Source organism: Panthera onca, chromosome A1, assembly GCF_046562875.1.
Source record: "Panthera onca isolate mPanOnc1 chromosome A1, mPanOnc1 haplotype 2, whole genome shotgun sequence".
Lineage (NCBI taxonomy): Eukaryota > Metazoa > Chordata > Mammalia > Carnivora > Felidae > Panthera > Panthera onca.
The window spans coordinates 94,524,297-94,539,136 of NC_138339.1; the positions used below are offsets into that span (position 1 = coordinate 94,524,297).

At 43.9% G+C, this 14,840-nt stretch overlaps 1 protein-coding gene and 1 long non-coding RNA gene across 2 annotated transcripts in view; one reads left to right on the top strand and one right to left on the bottom strand.

Moving 5' to 3' along the window:
- LOC132681213 (uncharacterized) overlaps positions 1 to 1,255 on the top strand; it is a 36,994-nt gene extending 35,739 nt beyond the window's left edge. Inside the window, exon 3 of the long non-coding RNA XR_009610946.3 lies at positions 835 to 1,255. This is a non-coding gene — a long non-coding RNA (uncharacterized LOC132681213). The remainder of the gene's footprint in view (positions 1 to 834) is intronic.
- Positions 1 to 14,840, bottom strand: part of CKMT2 (creatine kinase, mitochondrial 2) — a 36,575-nt gene that overhangs the window by 10,538 nt on the left and 11,197 nt on the right. Inside the window, exons 2-8 of the mRNA XM_060635441.3 lie at positions 8,652 to 8,823; positions 7,017 to 7,215; positions 5,564 to 5,659; positions 4,960 to 5,181; positions 2,766 to 2,851; positions 1,772 to 1,895; positions 949 to 1,083 (exon numbers count right to left, since the gene is read on the bottom strand). Of these exons, the coding sequence (XP_060491424.1) occupies positions 949 to 1,083; positions 1,772 to 1,895; positions 2,766 to 2,851; positions 4,960 to 5,181; positions 5,564 to 5,659; positions 7,017 to 7,215; positions 8,652 to 8,803 (1,014 nt within the window). The 5' untranslated portion in view covers positions 8,804 to 8,823. The remainder of the gene's footprint in view (positions 1 to 948; positions 1,084 to 1,771; positions 1,896 to 2,765; positions 2,852 to 4,959; positions 5,182 to 5,563; positions 5,660 to 7,016; positions 7,216 to 8,651; positions 8,824 to 14,840) is intronic.

A 14,840-nucleotide genomic window follows, 5' to 3' on the forward strand; every position in this document is an offset into this window, starting at 1 on the left:
AGATGAGGAAACCAAGGCTCAAAGGAATTAACTTAATCAAAGTCACGCAGAAGGTAGCAGAGCTGTTACTAACTTCTGTATCACTTCTGACATTTGGATGCCAGCTTTGGTGAGTTGATTATTCATCTGTATAATAGTTTTCACTGTATAATTAAAATCATGAAGTTAAATCACATCAAATAACTTTCTTAACACTGGAATAATTTTCATTCTGTTTTTGGTACGAAGCTCATTTTCTTAAATTGTTTTAAAGTATGTGTTTTGCTAGTAGTATTTGCCTACCAGAATCCTTTTTCTTACTAATACACACATGGAGCTGAGGAAATAACCACTAGCTAAGTTCTTACTAGCGGAATGAACACAAGTGATGTGCACACTTCTAGGCCTAGACTTTAAATCTTTACATGGACACACATCCTCTCTCCCCTTTGCACAAGCTGGAACATGAGCCTGACTGTGACCATGCAAAGGGGACACTAAGACAGTGGTCCTCAAGGTACTGTTCCCTGACCAGCAGCATAGCATCACCTGGAAACTTATTAAAAATGCAAATATTGCATGTGAGCCAAGCTATCTGTTTTTACAAGTCTCCAGCCTTGAGTCTGCAGGGTCAAGTGTGAAAACCCCTATACCAGGAGAGACAGAGATGGAAGGAACTCCAAGGGGCTGGGCAGAGCAGCCTGCCTGCCCATCCTGACTTGTAACATGAAGGAGAATTTAAACTCTGTGTTCTTGAAGCCACATCTCTTTCTTACAGCATTTAACCTTTGGTCCTAACTGATACAAGTGTCTTTTGAAGTAAACTTAACCTTTTGTTGTTATTTTCTATTGTAGGTGCAGAAAGTAACGGTTAAGGAATGATCAGTGACCATTTCTTCCTCCACAAAGAAGGCATGCCTGAGCTTATCCTGACGGAACACAACAGGGCTATTGGCTACATGACATTACCTTGCTGAGCTTGGGGATCCTAACATGGACACCAGCCCGTAATCCTGTGCCAAGGTTTGAAGGGCAGGTCAGGATGTAGCCCAGTCGCTCATTCCACATGAATTCCCAGCCTCGCTCTTGGATTAGGCGTTCTACCTACAACAATGAACAAATGGAACTCTTAAATATCCATCTACTCACTACATCCCAAACACCAGGAAGAGACTTGTGTACTGTATGTTTGCCATGAATGAAATTTACGTAAATTTGTATTACTTCCTTAATAGAAAATGATATTACTATTATTAAAATAGTATTAAAATATTAATAGTATTTAAATACTATTTAAAATATTAAAATATTAAAATGGTCCAATCGAATTAAATTAGATGACCATGTAAAGCATTGAATACAGTATCTAGCACAAACTAAATATTCAATAAATGTCAGTTGCTGTTACTATTTTTCATGTGAGAATAGGAGAATATAGGATTTCTCAGCAGGTAAGGTTGTGGTCAGTTTACTTATGAACATAGTTACATCCTATACTGTCTCTATGCTTAGAATAGACAAGAACACTGTTAAAGAAATTGGAAAATAATTAAGATCCACAGACTTTTCCCTAAAACATGCTGGACTGGGGAGGGAAGCATAGGAACTTACTAGTAACAAAAAAACAGTCACCTATTTTTTGAAGCACTAGCCGGTAATCCTACCCCCAAAGAGTGCCATAATTCCTAGAAAATATTAGCCCCATTTTGGAATTCATCATAGTGTCTTCTTTCAAGAATGAAAATGTGATTTTATTTTAATGAATATTCAGAAATCTCTGATAACATCTTACTTCTTTTAGTCCACGACAGAATCGTTCAAATACTCTTTTCATATTGCCTCCTTTTTCCATAGAGATTACCCTGGTATGGTCTTCCTCATTAATCCAGATGAGAAATGTCTTGTCATAATTATGCCTAATGAAGAGAGAAATATGGTGTTGCACATTAACTACATTTGTTTCAACACATGAAAATTCCCTTTACTTCTGTAGCTTGATTGCTTCATTTCACCTTCCTCATTTCCTAGAAGGCCCTAATTCTTCCACTGTGCCTGAACAAGTAGTACAAAATGATGTTACCTTGACATAATGAAGAATAAGACCAACTCTAACCCTTAAAGATATATTTTTGCCCAACAAGATTATAATGGATGACAATAATTCAAATATGAATAACGTTTGGTTTTGACACTAATTCTCCTAATAAGTTCAACCAAAATCTTGTGCTGCTTAATTTTTTTTTTTTTTATCTACAGCCCAAGATGTTTGGGGTATAGAAGATTTCACATATGTTTGCTGCATAGATTCTTACTGTCCCCACACACTGAGCAAGTGCTCATGAACACTTCGCTCCTTTGGGTAGTATCATAACAACCTACCAAAGTACAGGAATCAAAGTGGACTGAGGACTGTTGGCCAAGATAAAATACGTGTATACTCGATATCCATTCTTCCTTGTAGGGTTTTGCTTAAATCCTCAATATATTTCATTTTCTGCTCTTTTGTTTTAATGTCATGAAACAGATTCTCTGTGAGGTCAAATAATAGGAAGCTAATTTTTCTTAAAAATAGTCTTTTTCTCATGCATAATTCATATAAACCAGCATACATTCTTACACATGTTAGAAACATTACAATACTTTGGTATTATACAGAGACACAATTTCTAAAGACTCTCTTCATTTAGCTCAAGCCAGGCATGCTGTCAACTGCAGGTTAGGACAAGCAGGTGATCTGAAGGAAATCCTCTGCACACATTGCAAATGTGAAAATGCTATGTCCATACCAGATTCCCCTGGCATCTGGCCAGTCACGGGCCATCCCAGCACATGTTAATAAAGGGGATACTGGCTTATCAAATAGAAAGTGGTCCTGCAGGCCAAAAGGGACAAAGCAGAAAGGAGAAATGGATGAGATCAGACACAAGGACAAGTGCTACGCGGCCAAATTTCAACTTGGTTGAGGTCTGTCAGGCAGTGGTTCTCAGGCTTGGCTGTCCACTGGAATAATCTGGGTGCTTTGTAAAAAATACTAATACCCAGTTCCTGCCCTCCCCCAGAGACTGTCTTAATTGTTATGGGGTGCGGCCTGAACAGTGGGATTTTTAAAAGCTCGTCAGATGGTTCTAGTGTACAGCTAAGGCCGAAAACCGTTAGCTTAGCCCAGACAGAAATACTTAATCACTATAGATTATGTTTACCCACCAGCACCAATGCTATGCCCTGACAGAGTAGGCCATGAGTGAGGGACACTATCTTGAAAAGTCTGTTACCCACAGCCACCATTCTCTCTATGTGTCTGGCATTCCTGGTTCTTTTATTGTCATTCCTTCTACTACAAAGTATTAGAGATGTAAAATAATTTGTAAATAAAAATAGGTATCATTGATTTAGTGGTCACTATGTGCAAGTCTGTGCTTGCATATTAATTAATATGCTTTTAATTTTCTTCAATCCTCACAACACTATGAGGCAAGTATAATCATTTTATGAGTGAGGAAAACTGATTCAGAGTAAAAAAACAACCTACCTACTATTAGGCAGCTAGGAAGTGACAGAGCCTAGATTCAAACTTGACCTGTAGGACTTCCAAGTTTGTGCCTTTAACAACAGTATACTACTCTTCATATCAAAATCAGTGTCAAGAGACTGGCATTTTTCTTAGTGTGTGTATACAGTAAGAACATGAATATTCAAATATGATTACATTGAAGTAAGAAATAAAGACAATATGGAGAGGGAAATCCCTTTATAATCTGTGAGTGAAAGGGGTAGGAGACATTAGAACAGGCTTGGTGACCTGATGCTGGAAACCTCAAGTGGCTACTTGAGGCAGAGTTGGGCTTGTCTTAACAGAGCAAGCAGAGGGTTGGCCTGATGGCTACAGAGACCAAGAGACTGTGGTCTGTAGAGACAAGCACGCTAGTTCATCTGGTTTGGCGGTGGGACTTATTTTGTGGCATTGCATGTCCTGAAATGGCAGATACTGGTTTCTGCTTTTCCTTAGAGTTTAATTAAAAGTTACTCTTGAAGGGCACCTGGATGGCTCGGTCTAGTTGAGTGTCTGACTCTTGATTTTGGCTCAGGTCATCATCTCATGATTCATGGGATTGAACCCTGCATCAGGCTCTGCACTGTCCGCTTGGGATTCTCTCTCTCTCCCTCTCTCTGCACCTCCCTGGCTCATGTCCCCCCTGCCGCACTCACTCAATAAATAGACTTTAAAAAAAGTTACTTTTGAAATTGCCATCCTTTTTCAGCTGTGCTAAAAAAAAATAAGGGAAAATAAGGACTTGGGTTTTGTCTTCCCCAGTGTTAGAGTGAAGCTTTAGAGGACTCATGGAGGTGGCAGGAATCTCAGAGCTGGCTCCAATGGGAGTCAGGGCTAATTTCCTTTCCAGATTTTCTTACTTTCCAGGACTTTATTTGGGTGTGTCAATGGAGACCATCCTCCAGGTACACACAGGATTTCCACACTTAATTGTTCCTATTTATCAACAAGCAAGGCGATCCTCTATTAACCCCCACCCATGGCTCCCCAACCCACCATTCCTTATTGGAGTTTTCTCTGCAGATTGTAACCACAGACTACTTTTGTGGCTTTGTCTCCAGTTTATTTTTTATTTTTTTTAATGTCTGTTTATTTTGGGGGGAGAGAGACAAAGCGGGTACAGGGGAGGGGCAGAGAGAGAGGGAGACATAGAACCTGAAGCAGCCTCCAGGCTCTGAGCTGTCAGCACAAAGCCCAGCTCAAGGCTTGAGCCCATGAACCATGAGATCATGACCTGAGCAGAAGTCAGATGCTCGACCCACTGAGCCACCCAGGGGCCCCTTGATCTCCAGTTTTAAGGCCTTCTCTTCCTTCCTTATACTAAACAAGATGAAGTCCCAGCTGGCTTCCTGTGAGGCCTCACTGTACCAACTAGAGCTCAGGGTGCATCCCCACCCCAGGCAGGGCCAGGTGGTTCAAGGGCCACTCACGTCTATGAGCCGTTGCTGGTCCTGCTCCGTCATCTCAGACAGCTTGTAGTAGCGGCCTGCCAGGTCCCCTTTGAGGCCCTCCAGGGCTGTGATGGCCACATTCTCTACCTCCCTCCGCTCAGCCCGGGTGCAGGCAGGTGGCAGACTCAGCCCGCGGATGCTGCGGCCTGTACGCACCCGAGATGACAGCACGTAGCGCTCATCAAACTGCCCCTGTGTGATCTGCCAAGCAGAGCGCAGGGTTACCACAGCCAGCTGCGGACTACCGTCCTGCCACAACCACTGTGGGTTCCAACCCTCTGACCTTCAGGGTCCCCTACAGGGGGCCCTCAGGCACGGTGCAGGACATGCTGAGCACATTTTGGAATTATGGGAGCGGAGCCTTATACACAAGGGGCAGAGCTACTTTATGCAATGCCATCTGGAATCCTTTACCGCACTAGCTTTGGGATTTAAAACAAAACAAAACAAAACAAAACAAAAAAACCCTTTAGGAAAGGCTTACAATTCTCAGTGATCAACACCACCCTCCTGTCAGGTGCTCCTCACTTCAGGCTCTGGCAGGCCAGCTTCCCGGCAAAGTACACAGAGGGCTGCAACCTACCTTGGATGCATCCAGATCTGTGGGGTGCTTCATCACCCTGGGGTCATAGCCATTGTGCCTTAGTTTGATGACAGGATCAAAAAGGTCAGCAAACACCTGCAGGAGGGAAGATGCACCTGTTTCCTCTTTAATTTGTTCATCTATTGCAAGGTCATTCCTTTCATTTACCCCTTTCTACCTTCAGGGCCAAAGTTGATGCCCTCCTTTGTAATTCTCAGGGCTACCATGCAGGAAATGGGCGTGAGTGGATTGATGGTTATCAATAATAATAATAGGCTTATACCACCTCCCAGTGATTCTGCCAAACTCACTGCCATGAGACTAAGCAAGAAAATCTTGTGTTTAAAATTTGAGGGTTTTCCTCAAGTTCTTGCCTCTGTGAGATCAAAGAAGCTGACACAAGCAGTTTTGTGGTCCAAAGGGATGATCAGTTTCTAGAGTGTAAGCAACGTAATAAATTCATGGAAAGCTAGCTGCACTACAAGCAAAAGTCAGGGAAAATCTGGGAGCGCTCACCCTATGAAGTCCATCCCCAGCCCAAACTATCTGGTGCCAAATCTTTTTTTCTTTCTTTCTTTTTTTTTTTTTTTTTTTTAATAAAAACTTCAGATATATCCTTTAAGAAAATAACATTAAGAGAAGTCCTAATAGGGTTCCTGCCACATTTGGGAACTATGGGAAGTGGGCAGGCCAGGGGTGGGGAAGCATGCTAGGTCCAGGGAGCCAGCTCCAGTCTGAAACTCTGGGAGCCCAGAGTAGTGCAGTGCTGTATGTGAGTGAGCTACCTGTCTGGTTTATTTAGGAAGATGCCCTCCCTCCTCTTGATAGCTGTTTTCCCAGGGGACTGCCTTCAGCTCCCTGCAACAGAAGGACACAAAGAAGTCTCCCTGCAATTTGCTGTGACAGAGAGGCTGCTCTGTGAAGAGGGCTGCGTGGTGGCTGAGCTGCACTAGCAGCAGGCCGTTCTACGCTTCTGCCTCAGGGATGAGGACACTGGGACGGTGGGATTTCTCAGAGAGACTTGGTGAACTCGATAGCCGAGACTCCAGTGGCTGTGCAATCAGTAACTCCAAAACTAAAGACAGAGACCATCCTCCTTCCTCAATAAAGTCTAGCCACAAACACACGATTCCCCAATGTTATACTAGTAAATGTACATCACCAATTACAAGATTTTTTTTTCTGTACCAGTTCATCCCCTTGACAGTCTCTGAGCACGCTGTCATGCAACACATTCCTCCAAGGGGTGGGATACTAGAGTGGCAGCAAAAGAAGCCTTGTCCCTGGGAAGCTACAGACCTCCTTGTCCAGAACATTCCAGCTGTTATGCTGACGCTGGCTGCCCTTTATGGGACCTTTCCTGGGCAGGCAGAACAGGAACCCACAGAGAAGAGGAGAACTCTGGGACCCAGAGCGTCTCCCCCACTTTCGAATCAGCAGCGAATAGTTTTACCTCATAGGATTCCTCGTCACCAGCCACCATGCCCACAGTCTTTATGAAGGGATGGCCTGGGTTGTCCACTCCAGTCTGGATACACTGGTCCAGGGTGTAGCCATTGGGGGTCACCTTGTTGCGGAGCTTGGCGTAGATGGCTGGGGTGAGGCACTCGGCCATACAGTTGTTGTGCTTGCGCAGATCAGGGTAGTCCGCACTGCACGCAGACGAGAGAGGCTTTCAGTGAGCAGCGCCTGAGGGAAGCGGCCTAGGAAAGTGCTTTGTTTCTGGCCATCCTTCCCCCAGGCTCTCTTTAACCAGGAGTCAAGACTGAAGTAAGACAGATAAAAAATGGAAAACACAGTCCCCTGAACAGCCAGACAAAGGGACCTGGCCCCGCTTAAGGATTCCAAGATGCCGGCTGCAGGAGCCCACAGAACTCTGCCTTAGGTTCGTGTAAAGAGCAGAGTGAAGTGCTCGCTTCGGCAGCACATATACTTAAAAAAAAAAAAAAAAAAAAAAGAGCAGAGTGAAAATGACAAAATAAGTGGAAATCCTATGTGAACTTTTTTTTTTTTTTTTTTTTTTTTTTTTTTTTAACTCAAAAGTTTTGTTAAAACACAACAGCCACATTTTGGTCCCTTTGGTCTGTGGTAGAGAGGTTAGAAACATGCAAATGGAGCTACATAAACATTCAGTAATTTATCTGTCCTCTACCTACGACGCAAGCTCCGGGACAGCAGACACTCCTGCGTTGCTGAGAACAGTGCCTGGCTACTGAAATAGGCATTCAGTACATATCTGTTGGAACAGTACACAGAAAGAAATGATGTGAAATAAAATCTCTTGCTAGGATGTGTACTGGTTGAAGATAGGGGATTCCGGACTATCACAGGCTCAAACACAAGGAATCGCCTTCAGGAATTCCTGAAGTACATGGTGGGTGATGATGACTCCCTCAGAGATTCTGATTCCCACAAGAGCCAGTGAATGTCTCTGAGCGAAACATTGGGTCTTCCTTGTCTCTCTCCTCCATACCTGCCCACGCGGAGCCTCTTCAAGTCACCACTGCACGCCAGCTCTATGCCATGTGTGCAGTCTCATTCATGGCAAGGTTCCAAGGGCCAAGAAAACATGTCCGTCTTCATGCCACTCCCCCACTTTCCCTGTGCGGTGTTCTTTAAAGCTGATGCTTCATATAAGTACTAGAGCCTCATTTTCCAGAAGGTGGGACAGCAGTGGATGATGGATAGATCTAGAATCGAGGTCATAGGATTTGCACTCGGCCACACTAGCTGTGTGAATGAACTTGGGCACTGTTTAATTTTTCTAAGCCTCCACTTTATTACAAAGGGATGCAAAGATGAATAAAGTAGATACTCCATATGTAGCGTTTAACACACAAAGATGCTCAGTAAAGGTTAATTATTACTATTATTGCTGTTGAACTAGACCACAAGTTGTGGGCAGGAATGAAGACACTGTACTTCCTTGAGTTCACCACAGGTCACTGTGCTTAGTGAGTCTTAAAACTGTTAGTCTGATTTAATCATTCTCAAAAGCAAAAAGAGGGACCCTTGCTGACAGTTTCCAGCAGGGGAAAGCATATTTCTGGCTGACACTTGGAGTTTTTTTTAAATCCAAAGGACTTACCTTGGTGGGAACAGCCTGTGCTGCCCCCGGGCCTCAGCACACAGGTTCTGCCGGTTCACCAGGTAGCCGGTGGTCAGGGCACCGGTGCCCACGGTAGCAAGTAACAGAGAAGCATTGCGGCCAGTTAGCAGCTTAGAGAAGACACTGGCCATCCTTCCTCTTGGATGAGTGTCTGGAAGCAGAGACATGGGGTCAGACAGCCTCACGGGATAGACACTTACCATAGCACAGAGACCACCAGGCAAGAGAAAGAACTTCAGGAGCCATCACCTCTCTTTTGGTTTGCTTTGTGTTTCTCTTTCTTCCTTCCTTGCCCACACCCCTTCACACTGGTTGGGGAAATCTGGGTAGTTCTAGACACTGTGAATGTCAAACTGCCTCAAGTCCGTGCCATTTTCTCCGGTAATAATACAGAAAAAAAGAAAGAACAGAGTTTCTGTTTCTGGCTATTTGACACACCAGGTGCTCCGTCAGACCCTGCCATTGCACACTGAGGACAGCCTGCGTAAGACAGGTTCCTGGGCTTGGAAGAATACATCTCTGAGGACTACCCTCCTACTCCAGTCACCCCAAATGAGATGGTGTCACAGCTCCAAGTAACAAGCCAGGAGGTTTGGGTTATCTTGAGGACGGTTGTCCATCTAAGCACTAAGGTTGGGATACCAGCAGTGAGTTGGAGAGCTCCATCTGTGACTCCCCTAGTGAATTAGGACCCTTGAGAGGAGCTAAAGTGGTCCAAGGTCAGCAACCGCCCCCCGCCCCCATCCCTGGCTTCCAGCAGAGCATAATCAGGAAAGTATAATCAGTGTAGGCTCTGGGTTCCTACAGATAGATGAAGATCAAGCAACAAGCCCTCAAAGATCAAGCACACAAAGAGGAATTAGGAGCCAACAGAATCAAACTATCTTTCAAAAATGAGAATGAAAAGAAAGCATAGATCAATAACAAAGGAGCCACTAAAATACATACTTTAGGAAATAGAAAAGCAGACAATAGAAGGACAGCCTGAGATACAGACAAAATGGAGAAAACATATATACATCTAAACAAGTAATTACATGATATCAACAAAGAATAAAAATCAGGATAAGCACATGCCCAAACAGATACCCTGTTGTGTGTGCTATTGCCCAGAGATCAGAATGACCAGTTAATCCATCATCACCCAGCTGGGAGCTTTTTAATATGGGTTGTTGAGTAGAGAACAATAGAGCAGGTCACTCTAAGTACTCTTGCATTATACTGATCTCTAGGATGTACACATACATGGAGTGCGAATTTTTTTCCCTAAAATTGAGAAGGTTCCAGAGACTCTGTTTCAAGATCCTCCAAGCTTGGCTGGGTTGGATGGTGCAGAGAGCCCACTGTATGGCTGTGGCTGAAACCCTGGGCCACCCAATGGAAGACAGACTTTTAATAAGGTCAGGGTGACATGGCTTACACACAATTCGCTTTGGAGATCCACTCTCTTCCACGCTTGCATTTTGGGAACTGGGATCAGTCTGAACTTTTAATGCTTCCAGGGTCTCCACCTGGAAGTCTCTATTTAACATCATTTTAAGCAATACTATAGGGAAACTTGAACGTCTCAACAAAAGGCACCAAAGTCCTTGAAAAAAGTGAGGACTTTTTTTTTTTTTTTTTTGCCCAGGAAATCAGCCTTTCCTCTATGCTAATGCCTCAAAACAATTCCCTAAGTCTTAAAGACAACAGCAATTACTTTATTAATCAATAGGCAAGAGAAATGGGCCATTCTTCAAGATGTCCTAGGGATTTGTAATGGCCCAACATTAATCCCATCACACAACCTGGGCTATTACTATTGGTCTCTATCCAAGAGTAGGTGAGGGCTTCTCCAAGAACTGCACTGATACTTCCTGACCCTCGGGTGTGGCAGGCAACACTAACCTCCATCTTTAGGGTCTGTTTCACCTTTGTCCACACCCTCCAGTCTACTCCCTGAGCAGAAAGGCAATGCTGTCATCTCTGAGATTTATCAGAGAACTCGTCAAAGTAAAAGAAGCTTTGTCCAAATGCTTTTCAAGCAATATATGGGCCAAAAAATAAGCTAGGACAGTTCAGACAAAGAAATGCATCTGTTTCTGAGGTTGACTCAAATGCCATCTTTATTTTTCTTTCCTTAATTTGCTTTTACACAAATATGCATTCACATCAGAGTCTGTTTGAGAAGGTCAGTTTTTTTTTAATGTGTATTTATTTTTGAGAGAGAGAAAGAGCACAAGTAGGGGAGGGGCAGAGAGATTGGGGACAAGCAGGCTCTGTGCGGGCAGCAGAGAGCCTGACGCGGGGCTGGAACTCATGAACCATGAGACGATGACCTGAGCCGAAGTCAGACACTCAACCGACTGAGCCACCCAGGCGCCCTGAGAAGATAAATCTTGAGCAGAGTCAGGAGCAAGGGGAGGGAATGGTGTCTGTGTGTAGCCAACTGACAACCAGTGGTCTTCAAAGGCCTTCCTGTGAGGATGAGGTGTAGGAGGGTGTCTGACTCAGAATATTAATGTTTGAAATGTCATCGTATCTAGATTCTGGTTTTGGAAATAACGTTAATTTACATCCAAGAGTTCCAACATCGTACTCCTGTCCAAGCAATGGCGTAGGATCCCTGCCAGTAATCTTGCGGAGGCTTTGGGTGCAGCAAGCAAAGCAATCCTGGAGCTCAAAGTCCTCAGTGCTCTTTCTGTGATTCTGACAGAAAGTTTTAGTGAAGATTCGTACATCATTGACTCTATGTCGTTCACTCTTCAAGACACACAGGAACAATGAATTTCACGGTTGAGGTCCCAATTGATACACTTGGGAGTGAGACTGAGCCAAGGGTCTCATTGAATAGCCTGGGGAACCTGGGTACAGCTGCTCCCCAAAGAGCCAGAGCTAGGCTTGCATTAAAACCATTTTTTCCTCAGGACGCCTGGGTGGCTCAGTCGGTTAAGAATCCGACTCTTGATTTCAGCTCAAGTCCTGATCTGGCGGTTTGTGAGGTCGGGCCCTGCGTCAGGTTCTGTGCTAACAGGGCGGAGCCTGCTTGGGATTCATTCTCTCTCTCTCTCTCTCTCTCTGCCCCTCCCCAGCTCATGCTCTGTCTCTGTCTCTCAAAAATAAATAAACATTGAAAAAAAATTTTTTTAAAGCTACACAGGAAGAACATTGCTTTACTTTACCCAGAAGGCCCCAAATATTGCATAAGCACTATCTACAGCTGAAGCCTCTACTTAGAAGAGGCTGGATTTGTTACCTACACAGATGATAAAATGGTAGGTAAGATGTGGCATAAATAAGCTGGAAAAAGGTATATAAGAGATAATCCATGTCCACCAAAGTGGTCGCTATTTGGCTTTGCCTAGTTTCTGAACATGGTCATTTTATAAGTCAGTATATCTTGTGACACCATCAGGACAAAAGTTTGACGTGTAAAAAAATCTGAGGCTTCCTTGCAAAGCTTTTTAATTTTTTTGGTTCTCTCCATGCCCCAAGCATTAGTGTAACATACTGAACTGCTCTGTGAAGAGATGGCTGGAGACAGGAGATGAGGGGCCAGAGCAGCTATGGTGCTTCTCCAGGGACAAAGGCCTCCGCATCCAGACACCCTCACCACAGGGAGAGAGGGATCCACTTTAAGGTTTTGGGTTTTGCTCTTCTTTTTGCCTGACAGCTTGCTTGAAATTCGGCATCATTCCCAGTTTCTCTGAATAATACCCTGTCTGTTTCCATCTTGGCACTCATCCCCACCTATAATTATTTTATCTGTTTTCTTTTTTATTGACCATCTCCCCCAAATAAATTATAAACCCCCAAAGGAAGGAACTTGGTTCCTTTGCTCACGGTTGCATCACCATTGCTTAGCACAGCACCTGGCACTTGGTAGGTTCCCAGTAGCATTATTTCACAAATGAATTGTAAGCTTCTTGCTGGGGTAGGAAGACACTCTGAGGCTGCCGGGATCCACATGAGAACGCGGGCGTCAACTAAGTGGATAGAGTGGGGGATGCGAGGCCAGAAAGCTGAGCAGATGGGCACAGGAACACAGGCAACAGAAGTTTAGAAGCCACCTTCCCTCAGCATTATGATATTCAGTGGCCAGTGTTCCCTGGGAGAGGAATCCTGACTTATTTGGGGGGAGAGGCACAAATGTCAACTAAATAAACTCATTAGGAATTTTGGGACAGCTCACGTGGCACACATACACACACAGTCAGGGACTGTCATGGGTGCCCCAAACACCACACACAGTGCCCCAGCCTGACTTTCAGGTTGAGAGCTGTAGATCTCAGTACCAATCTCTGTAATATAGATATAATATTATACCATATATCTAATATTCTAGTGTCTATATATATACAATATAAAATAAGATATATTTTAAAATATCAGTTTACTTATATGTGGTTTTGTGATAATGCAATAAACTACACAAATTTGTTTTTGTAAAATCATTACTCTTTGGTTAAAGTATTGTTTCTTACCGCCCCTCTAATTTGGACTTTACTGTCCATCTTTCTCCTGACTGAACCATAGCCTGGTGCCTCAGTCTGCACAAAACTTCTCTGTGCCCCTCTAGCCCAAGGTGACTGCTTTCTCTCTGAATTTCCAAAGCCCTCGTGGGCTGCTCATTCATCTGCACGTATGCTACATAGTTTTTTGACACGTGTTAGTGAACTCAACTGTCATAAATCTCCTGGCATGTTAAGGAACTGCTTACTATGTTAGCATTGCCTTCCCAGCTGATGGCCAAAATCCTTAATGATGGGATCCTTAAACATAATAGCTGCTCAATAAACATTTCTTCTTTGACTTAATTATTTGTGAGCAGTGCTTTGCCTGATTTCCAGGAGGAGGAAATCTTACCAGCCTCCTGCTTATGTCCTTTCAGACAATGCATGTAGTTCTAAGGGAATGGACCCTTTACCTTGGGCTATTCCCAAAGGCACTTTACCCCTCTTGCCTGGCTCCTTTGCTCCCAAGTAATTTGCACTTTTAATTTGCTATGAAGCCCCAGGCCTGGTATCCAAGCCAACTTAGAATCAATTTTGTAAGCTAGCTTCCTGGGTCAAAACTTAAGGAAAAAAAAAAAGTCTACTTATATGAAACACATCCATTTCAGCCATTGCTTTTGAAATCCTATCATAAAAGCAACCAAGTGAGACGAGTAGGCTGGATTTCAGCATTTCCTTGCTCAAGTTCCTGGTCTCTACAAGCTGCCCATGAGGAGAGGAGCCCAGTGCAGGCCTCTGATCTCTCTGCCATAACCGACTGAGCTCTCAGAGCCAATTGAGCCTGACTTCAGCTGTTTCCAAGGGAGATCCAGTAGAGGCTGTCCCACAGACAACAGGCAAAGCCTCCCAGAAGAGCAAGAAGCTTAAGATACATTCTCTTCCTTCCAGCAGGAATTCTCTGACTGAGCCAGCAGGCGGGGAAGGAGATGGCAGACGAGGAGCCAGTGCTGGGTGTTAGGGAAATTTAACTAAAATCTGTCATCCAGAAATGCCTCTCCACAAATTATATGAAAGAAAGAGATTTATTGCTGACTATGCACTAAGCCAGACTGTGATACATATCACAAGCAGTCTCCTAAAAGACGTTGCAAAAACAGAACCAAATCTCACCCTTTTATTGAGCCATGCAGATATGGCCGTTACATACATGCTCTCGAGGTAACTCAAGTAAGAGGACATAACAGCATTATTTGTCACACAGAGCTTATTCTAAATTCATCTCAAACTGGGGTGGCCATTTGTGTTAGCTAATTGCCTCTATCCAAAAGAAAAATAAGCTTCTCTTGTTGCTATGACAGCAGGTAGTTTTACAACTTGAAGCCTGGCATCTTGAGACTGGGAGGTAGGGGCCTATCCTTCTTGATGTATACATTTCAAAGAAATGCTCCCAGGCCCTCAAGAAAAACATTTCTAGGTTGTAAAACTGGATGGATCCTTGCTTACTCTTAATAAGATTTATATATATCTCAAAGGGACAGAGAAAGAACTTACAAGTTTTCTAAAGAAAATGCTCTAAGAAAAGGGGAGGGGCTCTTTCCCTTTTTTTCACTAGGAAGCAATAATTTTGTTTTCTCCCCTTCCTATGGGTGGGGGAGTACTGCGTCAGCAGCTCAGCAGGGCTCCAGCCAAGGGTGGACATCCCTCAGAACTGATCCCACACTTCATAGAGACAAGA